The following is a 24,471-nucleotide window of genomic DNA, read 5'->3' on the forward strand; positions in this document are numbered from 1 at the left end:
AACTCTACAACGCAAGCTCTATTTTTAGTGCAACATTGATATGCTGAAGGTTTAGCCTGGAAACACATTGAGAGCAGGAATTGAGATCGAGTACTAAAATCTTCACCACTCTGCTCCCAGTGCCTCCCATGATGCTCAGCATGTAGTAGGTGGTCAAGAAATGTTGCAGCCTGTGATAGTGAAAAAAAATTCTTCTGCTAGAAGATAAATTTGACCTTGTTATTTTTAGGATTTTGGGGGGAAGTGGATAGGAAGCAACAAAATCATCTCCAGTTAAAGGGAACTTTAGGAACATGTCTTGAAATTCTTTTTAAGCATTGCCTGGAAGTCTAGAACTGAATGCCAGAATTTTGAGTCCCATCCATGCCCCAATTCCTGGGTGAACGAAGCATTTGGTGAATACGATTGCTTACTGCAGCAAATAGTCTGTCTCTTTACATCCGTTTTCTCTCAAATCTGAGTTTCCTTATTTTGTAGCTGGAAGCCAAACATCTGGAAAGACAATCTGGCTCAGAAACCAGTTGCTGGAGATGCTGTTCAGTGTAATATCTTCTTCCCAACTTCATCTGTCCTCTGAGTAAGTAGTTCCAGGAAGAGCGATTTGGCATGGGGTTGCCTCATACAGGGTGCAGTATTAAAACCTTTTCTTAATGAAAAGTTTAGCATCTCCGAGTCGGTTTTCGGCAATGTGTTGTTTCCTGTACCAGTCAGAAAGAAAATTATATTCTCTCCACCCAATAAAGCAGACCTTGCCCTAAGATATTCTGATGCAAATGTGAAATGGGCATGAGTAAGTCAGAACAGATTTGGTATAATTACAATAAGCTCTTTTTGTCACCATAGCTGTAGTGTAATTGTTATTGTTTTGGCAGTTGTGACAATCACTGATTTTGATGTCCTGTACTTGGCAGAAAATAGAACGGAGAAATGGTTAGCCTAAATAACATCTATCAAGGAAAAGGCTTGCCAAATTCTTCTGCTATTTACTGTCAGTTATTTAGTTATTTTTCCAAGTTGGAAAAAGAAGTATCTGCCTTCAATTAACTTTGAAAACAATGTGTAACCATGAAATTCCATTAACTCTCTCCCACTGACTGCCTGCTTTATATCCAACTCCAGAGTCATCCATTCAACCACTATTTGTTGAGCACCTACTGTGTGTCAGACCCTGTTCCTCACTCCAAGACTGCAGTGCTGAGGAAGTCGGTCTAGGTCCTTGCTCTGCTGGGTTGGCATTTTAGTGTGTTCGTGTGTTTGGGGAAGGGAGGAATGCTGTGGGGAGTTATCCCTCGGTAAAATGGCCTTGCAAGTAGTGCTTAAGAAGTCTTTGTATTTCTAGAATCAAAACATGGTAGAACTGGAAGATGCCTTGGAGATGAGCTAGTCCAACCCTCTCTTTTTTCATCTTTCTGAATGAGAATATAGGGTGGTGCTTAAGCACCAGGGCTCTGACGTCTAGACCTCCTGGGTTCAAATCCCAGCTCTGCTCTCAGAGACTTTGGGGAGGTTATTTAAGTCCTCTATGCCCTCTTCTACTCATCTATATGAGGATAAGAGTAGTACCTGCTATGGATGGAAATTAATATGTGACTAGCCCCAAACATGGTGTCTGGGACACTATAAATACTCCATAAGCTGTCTTCTCATCGTCATCATCTCACCATCACTGCCCTCATCACCATCATCATCATCATCATCATCAAGGAGAATGACCAGAGCTCATCAAAAGCTCTGCCAAAGTCAGCCAGTTAGTAAACAGAGGCAGGGATAGAAGAGAGGGCAGTTTCTTGACTTCTAGTCCAGGGGCCACAGCCTCGCTGCCTAGTCTGGCAGTTGATGTTGAGAACCCTGCCTAGCAAAGATGGGCCCTTCTCTGGTTCCTAGAGGCAGAGTCCTTTGCTGAGCCATTGCCCCTGAGGTTTGGTTGCCACCTCCCTACCCTCCAGTCCCCTCTAGCAAATCTGTATTCTCCAAACTCATCATTTTAAAATTCATTTTTGAAAGTGACAGTTAAAATGTGGTGGTTTTTTTTTTTTGTTTTTGTTTTTTGTTTTTGGCCTAAATTGATACAGATGCATGAATACTGGACTATTCCATTTAGATTAATTTTGATCACTATATCTGAAAAGGGAGTGACTTAACTATTATGTGTTTTATGCAACTGTATTGATGTAATTAGATGGGTGGCTGGTCAGCCCCTGCAAGTATGAATACTAGTGGGCTAGGGCTCTCAAGGGGCCTGCGCATTTTTACATCTGTTGGTACAGTTTCCAATTGCTTTGAAGAGCTTTGGCCAACTTACATTGCAGTGATTCATAAACATGTTCAGCCATTTAACAGCAACTTTGCCAGCATTTTAGTTTACCATTCTTTAAAAATATAACATGTACTTCACTGAGTGATATCCAGATCAACCTTAATTTGCCTCTCCTAGGTGACTAGCGAGGCTGGAAATTATTTGTATTTTCTGGATGTGTTATTTGCTCATGGACTGAGAGATATTTTATTGCATTTTTTGACCCCCCCTCCCCCCCCCAGGACAAAGGAAGAGATGTTTTTGAACCTGGGGCCTGACTGGTTCCTGCTCCTTGTACAGGGCCACGTGCATCCAAGCACCACGGTGCTGGGGTTGAAGCTTCTGCTGCACTTTTTGGCAAGCCCCTCCCTCCGCGGGCGATTTAAAGAAGGCCTGTCTGGGGGATCCTGGGTGGAGCGCAGCTTCGAGGGAGTAGACATTGTGATAGGTGAGTGTGCAGCCTTCTCCAGGAGGCAGGACACCTCCTCATCCTGGGCTGCAAGTGAGGACCGGCCAAGCTCCTTCCTCTAGGGGCCTTCATGCTCTCACAGTAGGATCACCTTGACCTCTGATCCCGATCAGTCCCAGTCCCCTCTTACTTCCTTGTCAAGATCCCTTTATGTCCTGACTGCTTTGCAGACACGGGGGGCTTCCTTCCATTCCTCAAGAGCTCCTCAGCTCTTTTCCTCTTCCTGGGATGTTGCCCCCAACCCACAACACCAACATGGCTCTCCTGGATGGTATGGGTTCATCCCTCAGGTCTCAGTTCAAAGACCACTTCCTCCAGGAGAAGAGGGTTCCCCTTGAATTAGGGCCCCTCTGTTATACTCTCTTTGCCCCTATTACTTTTCTTTATGGTGTTTATCACAATTCACAAGCAAATATTTATTGGGGCATTTAATTCCATAATGTCCTTCCCTACAACTACATCGTAAGTACTTGGTGAGGGTCTTGGGTTCTGTATATTTTGTTGAAATGCTATGTCCTTATTGCCTAATACAAAGCTAGCCTTTTGCCTCTAAGGTGGTAGGCACTAAGTATCTGTTTCTGAATGAATGAATGAATGAATGAATGAGTGTGTCTGAAATAGGGAAAGGAACTCTTATTGAATACTTTCTTGTGGTCACGTGTGTATGACATATATTTCTATCTGGCATTTCTATGGGATGGGTAGGTGGCAGGGAATCCCTTCATGTTCCCAGTCCCCACCTTGACCAGAAGCAACAGCAATTGTTCTCAATTGGATTTTGTGCCCCTTCCACCTGATCAATAGATAACCTGAAGAGCCACCCTGCCATGCCTGACCAGAGCCCCTGCCTGCTTCCTGGGTTCCGCGTCTTGAAAGACTTTCTGGGCCACCATGTGCATATTCCAGAAGTCTATCTCATTGTGTCCACCTTCTTCCTGCAGACGCCACTTACAGAGCTGACGGACGGGCCCAAAGTAGGTTTTTGGGGTACCCCTGGGATAGAGTGACATACCTGGTCTCATTCCGTGTGACCGAGGCAGTTCCCTAAGACTCTCCACCGCTACCTCTATCCACTTCTTCCAACTCATATTGTGTTCTCACCCGCTTCCTTCCCTCACAGAGCCACTCCCTTGTCTAGCTCTTCAGGTACTCTGAGTTCTTGGGCTTCTGCCTCCCATCCTCCCTGCCAGCAGCTCTCTGTTTTTATCAGTCCCACTTTTAAGTCTTTCCCCTTCTGGGCATGGCTAGAGAAGTCACATGATCATGGGCATGGGAAGGGAGGCGGGTTGCTGCCACCACAGAATTAGAACCTCAGTTTATACCTTCTGAAATAGTGTGTGTCTTGACCTTAGCGAAGTGCCTTGATTCCCCTGCATTCTAGAGTAAACCGTATATGCTCTTCAGACTTCTGCTCCAAAGCCACCCTTTGCTCCAATGACTTACTTCACAGTGGGAATGGAGGGCCCCAGAGGGAGGTACTGCTTTGGTACCCTGCTCTCCACCACCTGGTCATGCCATGACCCTCTTCATCACCTTCTCTCTGTTGTCACTGGCAAAGGGTAGTTTTTCCAGGCTGATCTGGATTCCTTCCACTCCTTTCCTGAGTGATCTCACTAGTAGTTGACCCTTCTTTCTCCTGTACTTTCAGCAGCTTCTTTTCTATGGACTCTTTCCTCAGAGACCATAAATATGGTGAACTGTGTCCCACCTAAAACCAGAAACTGACCCCTTGATTCATACTCCTGGCCAACTGTTTTCCTATTTGTCATTGTCTTGTCCTTCCTTAGCCACATCTCTCCTAAGAGGAGCCTCCACTCATGACACATAGCTTCTCACCGTTCACACACTCACTCACTCATCCAGGTCTTCGTGAGCTCCCATACCTGCGGGATCAGGTTCAGCATCCACAGCCAGTGCCAAGACCCTTTGCGATGGGGTGTCTGACTTGTCTCTCCACCCAGCTTCCTTGCTTACCGGCCCTTTGTGCCGTGAAACCCCCGAGTCACCTCCCCAGTAAGATCAGCTGCTTTGTGCTTGCCTCCCCTGTGCCCTTAATGAGTTCTTACTCCCATGTCACCTGCCTGATGAGGGGTCCTCCTTCAAAACACAGCTCAGATGCCACCTCCTGATTAGATCCCTGGGCACGGGGAACCACTCCCTCCTGTGTGTCTCAGCACACCTTTGCCTTATATGACACTGACACAGTTACGTGATTTCCTCTCTCCTTAGCTACTGAGTACCTCGAGAACAGACTCCACTTCTTATTCACCTTCCTGGGCACCTGACAAACAGCAGATTCAGAAATTGTTTCTTGGTCTCAATTGAATGGAGTTAAACTGCGCGGAATGGAAATTGGGGGAGGGGCATGGCCCTGCAAATAGAAGGCTAGAAAATCCACCTCCCTTGCATATCCTTATATTTGACCTACCTAAATCTTGATATATGCTAATGGTATTATCGATCGCCCTTCAAAATAAAGTTCTTAATATGCTGTGCTAGGTTCACCGAAACCGTGCATTTCTATGTCTCCAAGAACGTGTTGTAGGAAACAAACATCTGCTGAATGTCAGGACCCATGATAGACGTTTTACAAATTTTATTTCACCTGATATTTATAATGATCCCATGGGGTAGAGAATGCAATTTTCATCTTAAGGAGAAGGAAACTGAGTTGCCAAGAGGCTGAATAGCTTGCACAAACCCAGCTTTTCAAGAGGCAAAGTCAGATTGCCCTGCTGGTCAATTCCACGTTCCCTCTGCTACACTCTGCACTGTGCTCAAGGCCTTTGAATTCCTCCTATGTCCTCTGTAATTGCATTTACAAAAATTCATTAAAGTTGATTGGGACCTCAAACCAAACAAAAGAGCTAAACTTGATGCAGGTTGTGTGGGCCTGCAGCATCTTATAGGAGGTGTGTATTTATTTCCCTCACAGGCCACTGAGTGGGCTGAAGTTCTACGTATGGGCCAGCCACCTAGGCTGTTACTATGCCGTTTCGTCTTTCCCACTCGGGCCCCCTGAGAAACATGATGCACTGGCTGGAAAGCTGGTCCCACTGGCATGCAGCCATATGTCTCTCTATAGTCCTTGCCCCCTCTTTCAGGACAGCCTGGATGCCATGCTTCAGTGGCTCCTGCAGAAGCACTACAGTGAAGAAGTCCTCCGGGTTGGGCTGTGCACCGAAGGTGCCCTGCTGCTTCTGGAAATGCTGAAAGCCACCATGAGCCAGGTGAGACCCATTCCTTACATCTCACGAGGAGGCTCTGATGGGAAGACAACTTTGGAAGGGTCACCTTGGCTTTTTCCAGCAGCTTCCTGGTAATGCTGATAATTAGCAAGTGTCATCCAGGATGCCTGATAGAAGAGGTGTGGGGGTTCCTAGTGATAATTTAGGTGCTCAGTGAGAAACTCAGCCTACATGTCCCCAGTGGAGTTTGCGTGCTCTGGCTGGAAGACATCTGTTTTCCATTTGTTTAAATATTTGAGTTCCTTCACTGGGAGATTTAATGCTTTCAGTCAAGAGAACATTTCTGAGCAACTGGTTTGGGTCAGGAGCTTAAGGGGACTGGTGGGGGTGGAAAGGGACCTGTTCCCTCAAGGAGCTCACCCCCACTGGGACAGGCGGGCCTCAAACATGAGGGAGCTGTGAGGTAGAAACCTGTTAGAGAAGACAGATGCCCACCAACTACTTACATGACACCGAGACCCATCTATTCATGCCTTCAAGGTCCATCAGAGGTAGGTGGAGAGGTTATTTTCAACGTGGAGGCAAGCGTGAGGGGGTGAAGGCCATGAGGGCTGTGAATGGGAGTAATTATGAGCCAGATCAACAAGAACTTGCATGAAAGGCTGAAAACGTCTGACTTAATTCCGTAGACACCAAGGGTCTTGGAGGAGGCTTGATTGTGTGTAGGGAAACCTTATTGCTTCTGGGAAGTGATTCATGCTTAGATTTACAGTTTCAACAAAAGACAAAGATGGAAAGTAAAAATCACCGTAATCACATCCATCCAGAGATAACCACTGTGAACTTTAGTGGAAGCTTCTCCCACACACCTAAGATTATACCACGTCCTTACAGAGGACTGGGCCACATAAACCCCTCTTGCCTTTGTTTCCCAAACAAAGGAAATTTATGTTCTTTCTCAAAATGTTCATTGTTGTAAAAAGTCTGTAATGAACTTTCTTGAGCCGATCAGATCCTTTTTCTCTCTAGTTTGATGTTCTCCTTAGCCTGAATTCTGAGATGTGGGATAGTGGGTCGAAGTGTCCTTCGTGTTTCTTTTGGATGCACCTCTCAGGAAGGATGCATTAGACATTATACATACACCTCCCTCCATCTACCGTATATCCTGCCATCTTGTATGGGGGTGCCCAGCCCAGTCCTCACAGCCTTAGCAACACCGCCAAACTGGTGATTTCATGCTTGAGTTCTCTTGTGTTCAGTATTAGTGAAATTGCTAGCATTTTTTCATATGCTTATTAACCGTCTCCATTTATTTTTCTGTGAATTGCCTATTTGAATCTCTTGCTAATTTTTCTCTGTGTGTATGTGTGTGTGTAATTATGCTAAGAAAGTACAGATCACGCTTTTTGCTCTTTTTAAAACCAGGAATGTATTTAATTTTCATTGTATACTCTATTAGCATGTAATTAGGTGATCGGCTGCTTTTTTCTTCTAACCACTTACGTACTGTGAATTACATCAACAGATTTTTTGCATTTTTGCAAAGATTCACTGAGTTCCTCTGTTCTTATTCTTTCAGTATACTTCCTTATTCTGTTTGTAACTATTTTATTTAAGACTTTGAGTTCATGTTTATAAGTGATAGCAGGCTGCAGTTTTCTTTTGTTGTATGTTTGTCAGGTTTTGATATCAGTATCATGCTAGCTTTATTAAAAAAACTTGTTCTTTATTTTATTCAAGAAGATGTTAAATCCATAATTCTTATATTATTTAAATTATTCCTATGAAACTTCTTGGGCCTACATTTTTTCCATTATTGCTTTGTTTAAGCTCTTAAATGTCTCTTTGACCTTGTTTAGGTAGTAGATATTTTATTCAGCTTGCACAAACGGTCTCTTTTAATTAATTTAATTTCTGTGTTATTATTTCCCCCTTCTTAGTCTGTATTTGTAGGCTCATGCTCTCTTTACCCCACCCCTTCCCATTACCTAAGGATCTGGGGACTTGAGGATTGATTTAAAGAACCAACTTTGAATATATTCTCCTGATATTTTTCTGTCTAGTTCTACCATTTTGATATTCAGCATCCTCATTTTTTTTTGGCAGTTTTCTGGAGTTAATGCGATTGCAGTTTTAAAGACCTCTTGACGCACATTTTTCTTTTCTTAAAATTTTTTTTAAAATTCAAGTTAGTCAACATGCAGTGTAGTATTGATTTCAGGAGTAGTTTCCCAAGAAGTGCCCTCCTTAATGACCATCACCCATTTAGACCAGTCCCCCACCCACCTCCCCTTCAGCGACCCTAAGTTTGTTCTCTGTATTTAAGAGTCTCTTATGGTTTGCCTCCCTCTCTGTTTTTATGTTAGTTTTCCTTGCCTTCCCCTATGTTGATATGTTGTGTTTCTTAAACTCCACAGATGAGTGATGTCATGTGATATTGGTCTTTCTCTTTCTCTGACCGACCTAATTTCACTTAGTATAATACACTCTAGTTCCACCAATGTTATTGCAAATGGCAGCATTCTTTTTGATCTTTCATTTTTTTGATTGCTGAGTAATATTCCACCATATATGTGTATATATAGTGTATATATATCTCACATCTTCTTTTTTTTTTTTTTAACGTTTATTTATTTTTGAGACAGAGAGAGACAGAGCATGAACGGGGGAGGGTCAGAGAGAGAGGGAGACACAGAATCTGAAACAGGCTCCAGGCTCTGAGCTGTCAGCACAGAGCCCGACGCGGGGCTCGAACTCACGGACCGCGAGATCATGACCTGAGCCGAAGTCGGCCGCTTAACCGACTGAGCCACCCAGGCACCCCTCACATCTTCTGTATACATTCATCAGTTAATGCATATTTGGGCTCTTTCCATAATCTGGCTATTGTTTATAACACTGCTATAAACATTGGGGCGCACGTGCCCTTTCAAATCATCATCTTTGTATCCTTTGGATAAATACCTAGTAGTGCAATTGCTGAGTCATAGGGTAGTTGTATTTTTAATTTTTTGAGGAACCTCCATACTGTTTTCCAGAGTGGCTGCGCCAGTTTGCATTCTCACCAACAGCGCAAAAGCGTTCATCTTTCCACTCATTCTCGCCAACGTCTGTTGTTTCCTGAGATGTTAATGTTAGCCATTCTGACAGGTGTGAGGTGGTATCTCATTGTGGTTTTGATTTGTATTTTCTCTGATGATGTGTGATGTTGAGCATCTTTTCATGCATTTGCTATCCATCTGGATGTCCTCTTTGGAAAAGTGTCTATTCGTGTCTCCTGCCCATTGCTTCACTGGATTATTTGTTTTTTGGGTGTTGAGTTTGATAATCTGTATCTTTATAGATTTTAGATACTAACCCTTTATCTGATATGTCATTTGCAAGTATCTTCTCCCATCCCGTCAGGTGCCTTTTAGTTTTGTTGATTGTTTCCTTCACTGTGCAGAAGCTTTATATCTATTTGCTCCACATCCTGGCCCATGTCTTACGTTGTCAGTCTTTTAGATGTTAGCTACTCTGCTGCGTGCATCTATCCTTTGGAACAGACAGCATTATGTCCACTGCGCAGATATAGAAACCAAAGCTTACAGGGATTAACTCAGGCAGGGTCACAGAGTGAGGGCACAGTGGACGCCTGTGGGTCCGGCATCGGCATTACAGTCCAGGTCACTGCCGTGCCTAAGAATCTTCAGGGGTCCCTTCTGCGTAGTGCATCGAATCCAAATTCCTCTCCCAGAAGTCCAAGTCTTATATCTGACCTTATCTTTCAGCTCCTGTGCTGGTCACTGTGAAAATAAACCTGAAGTGGTAAAATGTTTCCTTCAATCCTCAACAACGACCTTCTGCAATGGGTCATATTGGGATCCTCGTTTCACAGAATGGGGGCTGGAGGGGTTAAGGAACTGGTCCAAAGCTACACTATCAGTAAGTGGCAGAGGCAGCATCCGAACCAGGCACACTAACTCCAGAAAAAGCCCTTGGAACTCTGAGCTCTGGCATCTCCCATAAATCTGACATTGTGCTCTAAGAACCTCCATAATTATTTGCTAGATGCAGGTGACTTCGGAAGCAGTGTCTCTGTCTACCTGCGTAGCGCAAACCAGACCCTCACCAAAATCCTGTGAAGGGGATTTTAAACTGCTCTCTAATGGTTCCATGCATGCTGCCTTTGTTTCCACAATTAGGTTTGTCAGTTCCAAGTCCTTGGTAGCTACTTGGTAAACATGACATCTTAACTCAAGTGCATATAGCCAGGACTCGAGGCAAGCCGCTGGGAAGATGAGAAGCCACAGATGGGGGAGGCTAGGGCTGAGGAACCTGACAGCCACCTGTAACATCTGTAGGAGGAGGCTGAGTCCAATTCAGTCTAGTTGTTGGCGTGGCGCCATTGTTGGGTGACTCTAATATTAAGGTTAGTAAATTTTCAATTTCCAGACTATCCATTCAGGATATAGCAGGACCTCAGGCAGCCACTGGACATACTGCGGCTGGAGTCAGTCTCCAGACAAAGTGACTGGTCATGACTGCTCAAGGGAACTGGCCTTCAGTGTGGCACTCGTGTGCAGCCAAGATGGAGGCTCGGCCATATGGCCAAGGCCAAGTTCTGGTGTGCTGGCAAACAGGTGCCCAGATCCCCTCGGGATACTGGATATCAGTTCAGCGTAACATGATCCATTCTAGACCCCTGGCTGGTGGGGAAGGGGCTCCTCAAGACCTGCCAACCTCAGACAAGGTTTGTACCGATATTAGCCAGGGTAGGGTCTACAGCTGGAAGTATTAGCACTGGGCTGTGGAAGGCTGGAGTTGACTCTTACTGGCAAGTTCCTTGAACACAGAGGCCGTGTCTAATCACATACAGGTAGTATAAGGAAGACAGCCAGACTTTGTAGCCAGATTGCCTGGGTTCAATTCCTGGCTCTGTCCCTTACCTGTCGGGTGACCTTTGGCAAGCTACTTAACCGCTCTGTGCCTCTGTCTTCCCATCTGTAAAATAGAAGTAGATGTAGAACTTACTTCAGAGGGTTGCTGTGAGGGGAGAAGAGGAATGTGTGTGAAGCCCTTGGAACAATGTCTACACGTGTTAAACCCTTCCCCAGCTGAAGACCGGTATCCCTCGCTAATCCATTGACTTAGGTGTGTTGCAATTAGGCGTCTTGTTGAAAGTCTCAGAAATGCCTAGATTTCAAATCCTCTGGCTCCCCTGCAGCCATAGTCATGCTCCCATGCATCGCCTCTTATGAAGTATGTCTTCAGCCCTCAGCAGGCTCTGGAGATGATGCCTGGGAACAGACCTTCCCTGCCAGCGTGCTGCACTTCCTTGGCCTTGTGCACAGCACCTACCCCCAGGACCCTTCCTGGCGGGCCCCGGAGTTCCTCCAGACGTTGGCTGCTGTCACCTTCCCTCTGGGAACCCACAAGGTAGGACACGCCACTGCCCTGCCCAGTGAGAGCAGGGGTGAGTGTCATCATGCTTCAAGGGCGAAGGGCAAAATTCCTCCCTACCTCCACCCCAAGTTAAAATACATTTTAAGGCCGCTTGCCTGAAACATTAAGTAAACAACTTGCGTAATTTTCCTTTTCTTGGCTGAGATGCAGCTTGAGTTCTGAGTTCTGCGATTCAGTAATTTTTTGAGTTGTCAGGAGTCTCCGTAATGAGAAATTTGAGGTAGACGGAATCCAGTTCTATATGGAATATCCCCACTGCTAAGGTGAAACAACAAGTTACATCCCAGGAGGCCAGTGGCCTATGCACCAGCCAGGGGATGGGGAACAGGAATGTCCCGTCTTCTGGTCTCAGGACCCTCATCCTGTTTGCAGTCCACGACTCAGGACTCCGTGCAGAGGGTTTGCTGAGGGCTCAGCTTAGAGCCAGACAAGCTGATGTTGGAAGGGCAGAGGGCCGACTGGGTCCTGAGAACATGGTGTGCATGTAGGCCACAGGAAGAGGGGCCCGGCAGGCCAAGGGAGCCCAATGGGCTCGGAGCATCTAGGAGCTAGAGAGGAGCAGGTAAGGACAGTGTGAAGGGAAGGCAGGGGCAGGAGAGGAAGGCCAGACAGACCTCCCCTCATTGCCCCTACCACAGTGCAGTAGGAACCCGAGACCGCCCCGCAGGGAGGGTGAACTATGACGCCTGTCTCCGAATCCATAGCCATAGCTAAAGAAACATGTTAGAAAGCATGCCGTGGAAGGTTTAGAAGGTTTAGAAGCATAAGTGGGAGGTTTAGAAGCCATGCCACGTGCCTTGTGGGTATGTAATATTTGCCCCACAATTAGTTGCTGAACAACCAGATGAATGAACGAAAGTGCTCTTTCAGTTAATCTTTTCTAGAAGTGTGTTCATGGTGACAGACAGCATCTACTGAGCACCTGCAGCAGTCCTGAGCCTGGTGCTTGGGTTAACCATACTAGCACCCTGGGCGGGTGGTGTCTGTAAGAGGAGAGTGAGATCCAGAGAGGCCGAGCGGGACTGGCCAGTTTCTGCTGTGTTTAGTGGGAGCCGTAAGACCCATCTCACAAAACGGCTGAGAGAATGAAACTGGCTATAGTTTACATGATTCACGAGTGACAGAGCCAAGATCGAAACCTCACTCTCTCGCCCCAAGGCTCATGTCCTTTGCGTCAGTCAGTTTAAAATACAATTCAATGGCCAAATAAAGTTTGAGTAACTAGTTTTAATGAAAAAACTAAATACAAAGATTAGAAGATTTGCAAGAAGATAAAACGGTTTGGTGGGCTAATACCAACTAAAGGAGCATATGGGGAAAGTAAATGCTAAAAACAAGATGCAATAAAGAGCAAAGGAAGTCACTATGGACAGCCCTGGAGAGGTGGTGGATGGGACAGAAGCCAGGCAGGGAGGAAGGACAGTCCTACAGACCACCCCTCCCCAACCCCCCAGACTGGGGCCTCTGGAGGCGGCCCGGACCCCGAAGTCCACGGCCTGACATTCTCGGCCCAGGTCCCCACCTCAGCTCCTACACCCACAGGCCAGGCTTGCCATCTGCCTGCTAAGTCGGGGTTCCAGCCGGCCGCCTGCCCGCAGCTCTGGAGCACACTCTGACGCGGGGCTCTTCCTCCTCATACTCAACAGTTCCTGCCTGGGGGCAGGCCTGGCCCAAAGTCACCTCCCCAGTGACTGCAGATGAGCCAGACCCTGTCTTGGGGCTCCTGGCTCCAGTGTCAGAGCACTTATCCCCACACCTCCTAGCCTTGTCCCAGCTCCAAGTCAGCTTCAAAAGGCCTTTGTTGCACAGAAAGTGTGACAAGCCCTCTTCACGCAGAAGGCTGGTGGCCACAAAGCTTCGATATGCTGTGAATATATATGGCATCTTTCCAGTCAAGGCCGCATGGAGCTAATTAATGCAGTCACCACCTCCCTAGGTGCCATTAAATTCATTTTATGGCTTAATTAAGAATGGCTGTGTTAATTTTATGAATGAGCAAAGGGAGGTGCTGACAGATGAATGTGCATGAAAAGTTCATGGGCCAGGAGTCAGAAGCCCCCAGCCGTATGTCCTTGGGTGTGTCATTTGGCCTCCCAGCGTCCCCTTGTCTTCCTGGACGCATCTGAGCCGATGACCCCTGCCTCATTGATCTCCCAATATTTTTATAAACATAAAAATGAGAAAGTGAAGGCCAACGTGCTTCAGGGACTTGGATGCCAGGACTTGAGGAAGTCCTGCTTCTCTCACTTGAGGGTCCTGTCTGTCGACATCAGCCATGCCTGGCAGGCAGTAAAGGTGAGTGAGGTCTCCACCAGGAGGTGGGAACAGGCTTTCTTGACCATAGTTCATGGGGCCAGGCCTTGTCATATGTGCTGTTCCTCTCATTGTATCTTCACATGTCTTTGTGGGTCCTTTTCATCATTGCCACATGGCTGATGGTGAGCTGTGGCTCTGAGGAGGGGAGTGGCCTGCCCAGGACACACCCTGGGCTTCATTGCTTACCACTGCAGGCCTCTCTTGCTCCATGCTCTGGTTCTTTCCATGGCTCCCACCTATCTCGGGTCCGGAGACCATAGCCCCCCACCTTATAAGCAGTGGTGACTCTGGGAAAGTCTCTTTCCTCCTCAGAGCCTTGATTTCCTTATGCGTTTAATAAGAATCCCACCTGTGCACACCTCAGAGGTGAATGTGAAAGCACTTTGAGGCGGGGCGGGCTGCTCATACTGGGATTCTCTTGTCTTTGAGGAGCCCATGACTCAGCCTGCCCAGAACGCCAGCAACCCCGGGGTTGCGACTGAAGGCGACGGCATTGCAGAGGGCCTACAGGCTCCTGCCAAGTCACATCCCGCCCCGAAGCAGCTGAGGGATTTCATGCAGCTGCTCTTGAGGGAGCTCTTGCTGGTGGCCTCCAATCCCAAGCAGTGGCTGCCATTGGAAGTGCTCCTGGAGGTGAGTTGGAAAGGGTGTTGTTGGGCCACGTGCTGTGGGAACAGGTCTGGGAGGGCGTGGGCACCAGAAGGGCAGGGTATGCCCAAGGAGACCTGAGAGCTGATGTCTTTTGAGAGCTCACCTAGGTCTGTCGGTGAGCCTCCTTGGCTGGTGGTTGAGAACATTTCCTGGGACGGCAGTGATATGGTGGGAACCACGGACCCTTTGCACAGCAGGGAACTCACCAAGCAGCATGTGAACAGATGGAAGAGGGCAGATTTTAGCCAGGTTCCCAGAAGGAACCTGAAGCAGGGATTTTGGGGAAGTGACTTACCAGGGGCTCTGCTTTCAGGGGAAGCAGGGAAGGAATGCAGAAGGAGATGGGGAAGAAGCTAGCTAAGAAATGGTCTCAGCCACAGCCTGGTCCCACGGGGAACACAGGTGTGCTATGTGCGTCCCAGAGTTGGCCTCACCTTGAGGCATCTGCCTGGTAGTCATTGCCTGTGGGTGTTCCACAACTTGCTTCCTCCATCCAGCAAGCGGGCGTCACCTCACCAGTGAGGCGACTTCATCAGCAGAGGGCAGTGCCCTGGAGAAGGATAGTTGTGAGCTCTCTGCAGCCTACGCTCCCAGCAGATGTAGTATTAGCATATGAGCCGGTGAGCACTAAGTGGACATGATGGTCGTGTGGCCACTCTCTCAGTCCCCAGTATGCTTCCAGGCTTCTCCAGACAATGCCACCAGCCAACAGAAACGGGATTTCCAATCTGAGGTCCTGCTTTCCACCATGGAAATATTTCACACGACGAGTGGAGGCAACATGCCCATGCTCAGAGGTGAGTGGGGGTGACTTTCTCCTCCTTTATGACACAAAGCTTCTGGAAGCTGAGCAGGAAAGCCAGTGTGCCCACCAGCTACTGACCCAGCCTCCGGGTCACAATGCTGCGGTGTTTCTTAGGAGCCATGGGAAGACGTCCTCCACCTGCACGTCAGCCCCTCCATGACTCTGTGATGGGACCTCCCAAAAGCTGCCTCGAGGCCCCAGGGGAGGCATGCTTTCCACTCTCCATGACACCCCTGCCATCACTGGGCCACTCAGAGGCAGAAGGCCTCTGAGTTAAAATCAGTTCTCCTCTGGCTTCAGTAGGATTGGCCTCTTCCCATGAGGGAAGTCAAGATGTCGACTGGAATTTAACATTCTTCTGCTCAGCATCTTTCTCTCTGCACCCAAGACTGGGCACAGCAAGTGTTTCTTAAATGGACGAACCTGGATGAAGACACTGCCATTGCCCCTAAGAAGTTCAGACTGAAGCTTCCTTCAGAATACTTAGTTCCAGAGAAGCTGTACCTTCCCAACAAGATTAAACAAAAGTCCTCTCTGTGGTTTCTGAGCCATGGAATCCTTAGTGACATGGCTTACTTATCTTCTGGACTCTTCTTTGCCCCACAATGTGGCAACCCTGACTTTTGGTCTTTCTTGGGGAAGGGCAGTAAGGTAGAGCAGTGAAAAGCATAAGCTTGCTATTCCCACTTCTGCTCTTGGCTCTGTCACTAGATGGCGATGTGACTCAGGGCAGGTGCCTGAAGCTGTGAGTGAGGATGGCAGTTGTGGCTAACTCAGGGGGTCGTTATAAGAATTAGCTGAGACCATCACATCCGCATCTGAGCACAGCGCCTGCCATGATGGTGAGCACAGACAGTTCAACGTGGCAGCTTCATCCTCTGTCCCTTTATCCTCTGTCCCAACAGGGCCTCGGGTCACCATGACAGCCTTCCCATTTACCATATGCCTTAAATGCTCCTCCCCCTCCCCCCAAATGCCTACTGGAAGAAATGCTGCTCCTCGTCTGCCTTCTCCCCACTTGGTTTATATCACTGACTACATTGTTAAAGACCTATTTTTTTTTTGAGAAAAAAAATGTGTGTACATCGGGCACCTACTGTGTGTAAGACCCCATTTTCCAGCAACAGGGTATACAGAAGGTTACAATGGGGTATACAGAGGTGAGTGAGATGTGGTTGGTTACCGTGAGGGGCTTGAAGACTGTCGTGGAGAGAAGACCATTTGAAGTCTGATGATTTCTCAGACCTGGTCTGTGTCCTCCCACCCCCGCTCCCAGGCAGTAAAGAGCCTCAGCCGAATGCAGAAGCTGCTTTGACTCCTTCACTCTCGAGCATCTCCTACTTCACCCAGAAGCTGGTAGAGAAACTATACAGTGGGATGTTCTCAGCTGACCCCCGACACATTCTTCTCTTCGTCATAGACCACATCATGTTGGTAAGAACCCTGGGCTGGCCATGGTGGGGGAGAAACTCCCACTGACCCACCAAGTGTCCTTGTGACTCACTGTTGGCTGCTATCTGGTCGGTCCAGTTGGACCTGCTGTCCTTCCTGGAAATAGATTCCATGATGGGTGAGAGGAAAGAGGACCTTGATGGCCCAGGTAGCACCGGGTGGATGTTGAGTGTCCTGCAGGGCTCTTACCTCAGGCCACCTGAGATCCATCTCAGTGACTGGGAGCTACAGCCCCCTGTGCTGGCACCTGAGCAACAAAGGTCCAAAAAGCTCTTTATTTCCAAAAGACTTATTTCATTTCATTCTTAATATGCACCTCCATGGGTCACATGTGGGCTTTCCTGAAATTGCCACAAGAGTACTTTTTCCTAGCCCTATTATTCCCGCTGTGCTCTCCTTCCCTCCCCAGATGGATCTACATACACACCCACACGTGCAAATGCGTGCCTATACGTACACCTTTAGACGTAAGCATGTGTGTGTACAGGTGCACACGTTCTTTATTGTACATGTGTGCACACACACAGAATCATACTCTCAAAATTCTAGAGTTGAACCCTTTACTTTGTCCTCACCTCACATTCTGGGAACATTTCCTGACAAGTAATCATTCAGTCTTTTTTTGAGCCCTCCCTGTCTGAGGAGCTCATGATGGTGTGAGGCAGTCCCAGCCAGTGGGGCACCAGTGAATGCTGGAAAGCTGAAATCTGCCTCCAGAAACTCCTGCCAGTCATTCTTGGCATGTCCTCTGCAGCAGAACCCAGGGGGGTTCATGCTTCGTAGAGAGGGTGACGTCAGTGTCCCCAACACCTCTGTCTCTGCAGTCAACCCCAGACCCCAGGACTGGGCCTTGGCACATTTCCTAGGGCAGTAGTCATTCTGACTGATGCACATTTCTGGGCAAGCCCGAACAGAATGCATTCAGATGCTTTCTCAAGAAAAACCCCAAGATGGGAGAGATATCCCTTGTCGTCTCTGAGGGGATTAGAATCAGATTGTTGGGACGTTGTGTTGAGAAACGAGGGAAGCCACTGAGGTCCCGTCTTACTTGGCTCAGGCCACTTTGACAACATTATGGGCTGGGCAGCTGAACAAAAGACATCCTTTCTCACAGTTCTAGAGGTTGGGAAGTCCAAGGTCAAGGCTCCAGCAGATCTGGTGTCTGGGGAGAGCTCTCTTCCTGGTTTGCAGATGGCCATCTTCTGCCTGTATCCTCGTGAGCTGGAGAAAGAGAGGAAGCCAGCTCTTTCTTGTCTTTTCTTATAAGGGCACTAATCCCACCATGAGGGTTCCACCCTCATGACCTACTTACCTCCCAGAGACCCGACCTGGGGTTTCAATATATGTGTTCTGGGGGGATGCAAACGTCCAATGAATAGCAGCTCCCCAGTGTAAAGGGAGTGGGTGCCCACTGGGACTCAGAGTGTGTGCCCACTGGGGCTGATGTGCCGTCAGGGGGTTCCAGGCCAGACTAAGCTCCTCACACATCCGTCATCCTTCTCTCCTGCTCACTGCCTGTGACTCTCACAAACCTCAACCTCAGGTTGACAGATGTGACCCATCTGAGGAGCAGGACAGGATGATGATAAAAACATAAATCCCAAATTCCAGCAGATTTAAATAAAACTTAAATTCACTGGTATAAATTCTTACGTTACCGATGTAATTCTAAGAGAGCAATCTATAATTAACGAATGATCTCTCTAGTAGACTGAAACACTTTGCACATAGTTTTTGGCTATGGAGTCTTTTGTTTTTAAAAATTTCTGATTTGTTTCTATTGAGATATAATTACCATATAACAGAATATAAGTTTAATGTTGATTTGATACATTTATATATCGCAATAGGATTCCCACCATAGTGTTAGCTAACACCTCTATCAAGTCACGTAATTATCATTTCGTTTTTGTGGTGGGAACAATTAAGATCTGGTCTCTTAGCACCTTTAAAGTTTATAAGACAGTATTATTGTCTATAATCACTATGCTGTGCATTAGATCTCCAGGACTTTTTATTTGTTAGTTACAATGAAGCAAGGAAACCAAACAGATGGATGGACCAATCAGTGTTAAGGCTACAGATCAGGACCTTCTGCCTTCCGCCTCTAAGTTTCTCATGTACTACAATTTGTTGGACTCCCATCTCTGTTAGAGGATACAGTGGTTAAGAGCACGACTCAATGTCTGATGTGGGTTTGACCCTTGCTGACCACTTAAGCTCTCTGACCCTCAGCCTCCTTATCCTAAAGTAGGATAATCTTAATACTCACTTCATTTTATTATGATGTTTAAATGAACAGTTCATGTTCATGGATGCAAAAATGCTTAGCGTGATACTGGGAATATTGTAAACACTCTCTATATAAATACTATTAATAGTTAATAATATATTTTAAAAAGTAGACACTATAAATAGCATATTCTCATACACTGAATGTCAACCATGTTACCAGTATTTCAGAAATTTCTGGTTCCCATCTATTTTTTATAATATGATGGTGGTAAGCTTTTAATTTCTTTTCTTTTTTTTTTTAACTTTTTAATTTTTAATTTTAATTTTTATGTTTTTAAAATTTCTTTTCCGCACAAGTTTTTGATAAATCTATGTTTTTGAATTCACTTTAGTGATCATTCACTTAAATAGAAGCTCAGAGGTAGAGGAAAGTAGCCCTATTTGAATTTCAGATCATGCCAACTTTTTGAAATCCAAAAGAGATTCTAAGATTGTATCATTTTCTCAGTTAACTGGGTTAGCATTTAAACTCACAAAGTGTTCACAAGTATGCGTGTGTATATGTGTGTTTATTTTATGACACAGGTCATCGAGAATGCCTCTTCTCCAAGGGATGCTATCATCAGTGCTTTGTACAGCAGTTTAAATAAAGTCATTCTTTACTGCCTGTCCAAGCCCCAGCAATCACTCTCCGAATGCCTTAGTCTTCTCAGCATCTTGGGCTTCCTACAGGAACACTGGGACATTATCTTTGCCACCTATAATTCCAACACCAGCTTCCTCCTGTGTCTCATGTATTGTTTTTTGCTGCTCAATGAGAGAAGGTAAGGACTGCTTACTTGTTTCCTACCTACTGGTGGTCAATGCAGAGAAGAAAGCTTTAGAGGGACATTTGATTGGGGCCAATACAAATGGTATATATATCGGTTATCTGGTTGTCCAAATTATGGGCAGTGTTTGATAATCTGTCCATGTGGCTCAGCAGCAAGAATCATCATGGATTAATAATTTACCCCTTTTCCACAATTCTCAGGTTGTAAGATATCTTATTGATTTCATTTTAGGGGCAGAAAGCTCGACATTGAATATACACATTGATTTTATGATGCAGCCAGATTTTAGAAATATTAACATTTGATAAATGCACTCTTAGAATGGAAAAATATATAATAAATTGTATCATGCAAAGCGGGCATAATTTTCTTGCAGAAAAAATTACACACACACACACAATTTGTGATATAAAATGATATCCATAAGCACACTTGTATAGGAAATTCTAATAAAAAGAAATTGAAATAAGTTTAGTTAAATCCTTTTCTTGAAGTCCGAAGTTTGAAATATGTTAGATTTTTCTGTGTATATGCACTTTCTTTTTTTTCATGTGTGAATATTCTGTATCACCAGTGCCTTGGGGTTATATGCTTACAAATGCTATCTCTCTCTTTTTAAAAAATGTTTATTTACTTCTGAAAAAGAGAATCTCAAGTAGGCTGTCAGCACACAGAGCTCAACGCGGGGCTTGAACCCACAGACCGTGAGATCAAGACCTGAGCCGAAATCTAGCTTAACCGACTGAGCCACCCAGGTGCCCCATAAATGCTATCTGTTACTAATAGAGCCATGTTGAGTGTAGAGGAAAGGTGGGCTATGGGAGATTACACTTTGCTCTTGTCTTTGTGTTGTTGTTGTTGTTGTTGTTGTTGTTGTTGTTGTTGTTTTTATACCAGTACCTATTATATCTTACTACTTGAAAAAAAAATCCAAAAATTCTGTCAAATTGACTATTGGATGTTACAAAACTCTAGACTTGATTTGTCTTAAAACTCCCTGGGAATCACTGCAAAACACTCCTAGCCCAGAGGAGGCATTTGCTATTTTATTTGTGTGAAATAAAAGAACCCATTTTTGGTAGATTAAATTGGGAGGGTCTTCTCTCGTTTGTATTTTAAGAATTAAGTCTATCCATACTGGAAGCATAGGTAAGAACGGCAGATGCCACCCTATGTGTATGTTTGGATTTCCACCTTCCTCAGATCCCTCTGGGTAGCTAAATGGCCTTAAAATCTAAAGGGACTTTATCCTAGAAATTTCAAGAATGGATATTCTCATATAATGGTATATTTTCATTTCCTTGTTTGTCGTTTTTGGTTCAATCCACAAACATGTACTGAGTGTCCATTCTGCTTGGTTGATTGAAGGGGCCCAGAGAAGAAGGCATGTGGACATTAACATGATTGAAGGGGCCCCAGAGCAAACGGTTCATGGGAAACCTAATATGTAAACCCCTATGCCTGCACTTAGAACCAGCTACGTGATGTGCAGGATCCTGCAAAAAATGCAGACGTGTTGTTCAAAATTTACTAAGAATTTCAAGACAGGGACAGCAGAGTCCAAGCATGGGGCCTTTCTGAGTGTGGACCCTGTACAACTGCACAGGTCACAGGCCCATGAAGCTTGCCTGGCCCCTTCCAAGTGGGATGAGATCAGGGCCAAACAAAGGTAGAGGTCAATACTTTGGGAGACTACAAAAACAAATGACCAGTCCTGATGGTTGGGAAACCAGGAGAGAGTTCAGGAGGCCTGCTGGGAGCCTGGATTAGATTTAATAAAACAAGAATAAAAAAAAGAAGTTTTCCTATTTTCCAGAATGCTATAATATCTGTCACAGAAATTGCCATGACATATTTGGTTTAACTTGATTAGACAAGTTTTTCCAATTGATATGTATTGAGTTTAGAGGATGATTATTTGTAATAAAGAACAATAGAATGATCTTAAAGAAACTGGAGTTTATAGTGAAAAATCTCTTGTCTCCTAGTTATCCAGAAGGATTTGGACTGGAACCCAAGCCTAGAATGACTCCTTATCATCAAGTCTTTCTTTCTCCAAATGAAGAAGTAAGAGAAAAAGGAGAGGAAGACTTCCCAAGTTTGAATGATGGTACATGTTGTTTGTTGTTTATTTTTGGGAGAGTGGGTGAGTGGTGCTAACTTCTGGATTTCATTCTTCAGTTCTGTGAGACTTGGTCAGACTAAGAACTTGGTGACTTACTAACATTCTAGGGATTTCACCATAAGTTGATTTTACTTCTCAGGTGGTCTCTTGAATTTTCCTTTGGATTGCTAGATATGGGAACTGGAATGTCACCTCCTCTTGTTCAGTCCTTTACCAAGCTCTCTCTCAACTTTCTTCTCTAGAAAATAGAGTCAATAAACTCATTATTTCTATGAGATTTTTGGCTTGATTGAGTTCATTTTTTAAATTTGCTTACATCAAATCAAGTAAAGGTGATTGGCAATTTGTAAAAAAAAAAAAAAAAAGTAGCAGCCAGATCTATGTGTTTAGAAATTGCTCTTTTTAAATGAAATCTGGCCATTTGCAACAATGTGAATGGAACTGGAGGGTATTATGCTAAGTGAAATAAGTCAGTCAGAGAAAGACAGATATCATATGATTTTTACCCATCAAATTCCATATGTGGAATTTGAGAAATTTAACAGATGACCATAGAGGAAGGAAAGGGAAAATAAGATAAAAGCAGAGAGGGAGGCAAACCATAAGAGACTCTTAAATACAGAGAACAAACTGAGGGTTAGTGGGGGTGGGGAAAGTGGGTGATGGTCATTGAGGAGGGCACTTGTTGGGATAAGGAATTGGTGTTGTATGTAAGCAATGAGTCACAGAAATCTACTCCTGAAGCCAAGACTACATTGTATGTTAGCTAACTTGAAAATAAATTTAAAAAACAGGGGTGCCTGGGTGGCTCAGTCGATTAAGCCTCTGACTTCAGCTCAGGTCATGATCTCGCGGTCCGTGAGTTCGAGCCCCGCGTCGCGCTCTGTGCTGACCGCTCAGAGCCTGGAACCTGTTTCGGATTCTGTGTCTCCCTCTCTCTCTGACCCTCCCCCATTCATGCTCTGTCTCTCTCTGTCTCAAAAATAAATAAATGTTTAAAAAAATTTTTTTAAAAGAAAATAAATTTAAAAAAGAAATTGCTCTTTTAAAAAATGTTTATCTATTTTTTATTTTCTTAATTAATTAATTTATATTTTGAGAGACAGAGAGAGTGTGATCAGGGGAGGAGCAGAGAGAGAGGGTGAGAGATAATCCAAAGTAGGCACCACACTGCCAGTGTAGAGCCCAATGGAAGGCTCGAACTCATGAACCGTGAGATCATGACCTGAACTGAAACCAAGAGTCGGATGCTTAACCAACTGAGCCACCCCGGGACCCCAAATGTTTATTTATTTTTGAGAGAGAGCGAGGCAGAGGATCCAAAGTGGTCTCTGTGTGAGAGCCTGATGTGAGGCTGGAACTCATGAACTGTGAGATCATGACCTGAGCTGAAGTCGGACACTTAACCAACGGAGCCACCTAGGCGCCCCTAGCTCTTGCTCTGTTTTGATCTAAGAAGCTTCAGCAGACTTGCTTTCACCATTTTGGTTTGTTGACTGTGCCGCTCACATTGTGATACCAGATAGTAGGCACAAGGGCGTCTGTTTTTTGGTCACATACGTGCCCAAATCCAGTGCTTACAACTCTCATGAGTTTAAAACATACTCTGGCGCACTGTTAATTACAACATAAATATTTGTATTTTGGTCTAGCTAGAAGAGTGGACTGAGCAATGTCCATCCTTCTAGGGTGGAAAAAATAGACTGTAGGGGCTGGTACTAGAGGAGGGACTCAGTGGTTCAAGATCCAAGGGTGTTTAGGCAATGTTCAGGGTATTATAATTATGGGGCATAGCAGGTAGAACTGGCCTGGTAGATTGGCTCATATCTGGGCAAATCCAGGGCATTGAGACTGGTGGGCAGTGGGAAGCATGATGCAGTGCCAGGAAAGAGGACTGGCTTGGGTCCTAGGTCCCTAGGCACAGTCTTGGGTTTGGTGTCTATTCCTTTGAGGGCTCAACATAGAAGGTACATTGGAAGGAGCTGTTGGGGGTGGTATTTGGTTACCTAGAGCTTATATAAGTGTTTTTGCCGTTGGTATTTAATGACACTTGGGGGTGGGAGAAAGAGATTTCTTGTGCCCATCAATCGTGTCTCCCAGCTCTGAACATACGAGGCAGACAGGACCTGGTGGTGGGCAGTTAGAGGTGGGGGAAAGGCCAGCTGACATGGGTGTTGGTAGCGTTGTCTACATACTGACCGCTTTCTGGCTGGAAGTTGCAAAGCTTGAGTGATATTCAAGAAAGACACAATAAAAGCAGCCGTGATACATCATCTCCGGCCCTTGCTGGGACAGGCACTGAGGCCATCCTGATTGTGTGATATACTCTCTCTGTTAGTCCAGCACAACATCCAAAAGACAGTGCGGACCCTGTGGCAGCAGCTCGTGGCACAGAGGCGGCAGGAGCTGGAGGACACCTTCAAGATTGATCTCTCTGTGAAACCTGGAGACAGAGAAGTGAAGATTGAAGAGATTACCCCACTCTGGGAGGAGACGATGCTCAAGGCCTGGCAGCATTACTTAGGTCTCTGTCCACTTGGCTCCAGGGAACAGAACTGCTGAGTCTCATAGATGTGGACTTGCCCAAAGTTCCACTCAGGGCCCAGAGCCTTTTCCACCCAGACCTCCTCTCTCATCCCTTTGGTGGGGATTACTG

General features: G+C 45.6%; 1 protein-coding gene across 9 annotated transcripts in view; it reads left to right on the forward strand.

The window, feature by feature from the left end:
* The window catches only part of WDFY4 (WDFY family member 4), a 309,530-nt gene that overhangs the window by 138,188 nt on the left and 146,871 nt on the right, over window positions 1–24,471 (forward strand). For 7 of the 9 annotated variants that reach the window (XM_042907733.1, XM_042907735.1, XM_042907734.1 and 4 more), the window contains 11 exons: window positions 478–577; window positions 2,539–2,744; window positions 3,570–3,739; window positions 5,870–5,995; window positions 11,207–11,371; window positions 14,144–14,347; window positions 15,048–15,162; window positions 16,447–16,604; window positions 19,443–19,681; window positions 21,679–21,800; window positions 24,154–24,339. In XM_042907733.1, the coding sequence (XP_042763667.1) occupies window positions 478–577; window positions 2,539–2,744; window positions 3,570–3,739; window positions 5,870–5,995; window positions 11,207–11,371; window positions 14,144–14,347; window positions 15,048–15,162; window positions 16,447–16,604; window positions 19,443–19,681; window positions 21,679–21,800; window positions 24,154–24,339 (1,791 nt within the window). Of the gene's footprint in view, window positions 1–477; window positions 578–2,538; window positions 2,745–3,569; window positions 3,740–5,869; window positions 5,996–11,206; window positions 11,372–14,143; window positions 14,348–15,047; window positions 15,163–15,473; window positions 15,718–16,446; window positions 16,605–19,442; window positions 19,682–21,678; window positions 21,801–24,153; window positions 24,340–24,471 lie in introns of those variants that run through there. The other 2 variants (XM_042907736.1, XM_042907737.1) reach the window with 2 other exon arrangements.

This window comes from Panthera leo, chromosome D2 (genome assembly GCF_018350215.1).
Source record: "Panthera leo isolate Ple1 chromosome D2, P.leo_Ple1_pat1.1, whole genome shotgun sequence".
Classification (NCBI taxonomy): Eukaryota; Metazoa; Chordata; class Mammalia; order Carnivora; family Felidae; genus Panthera; species Panthera leo.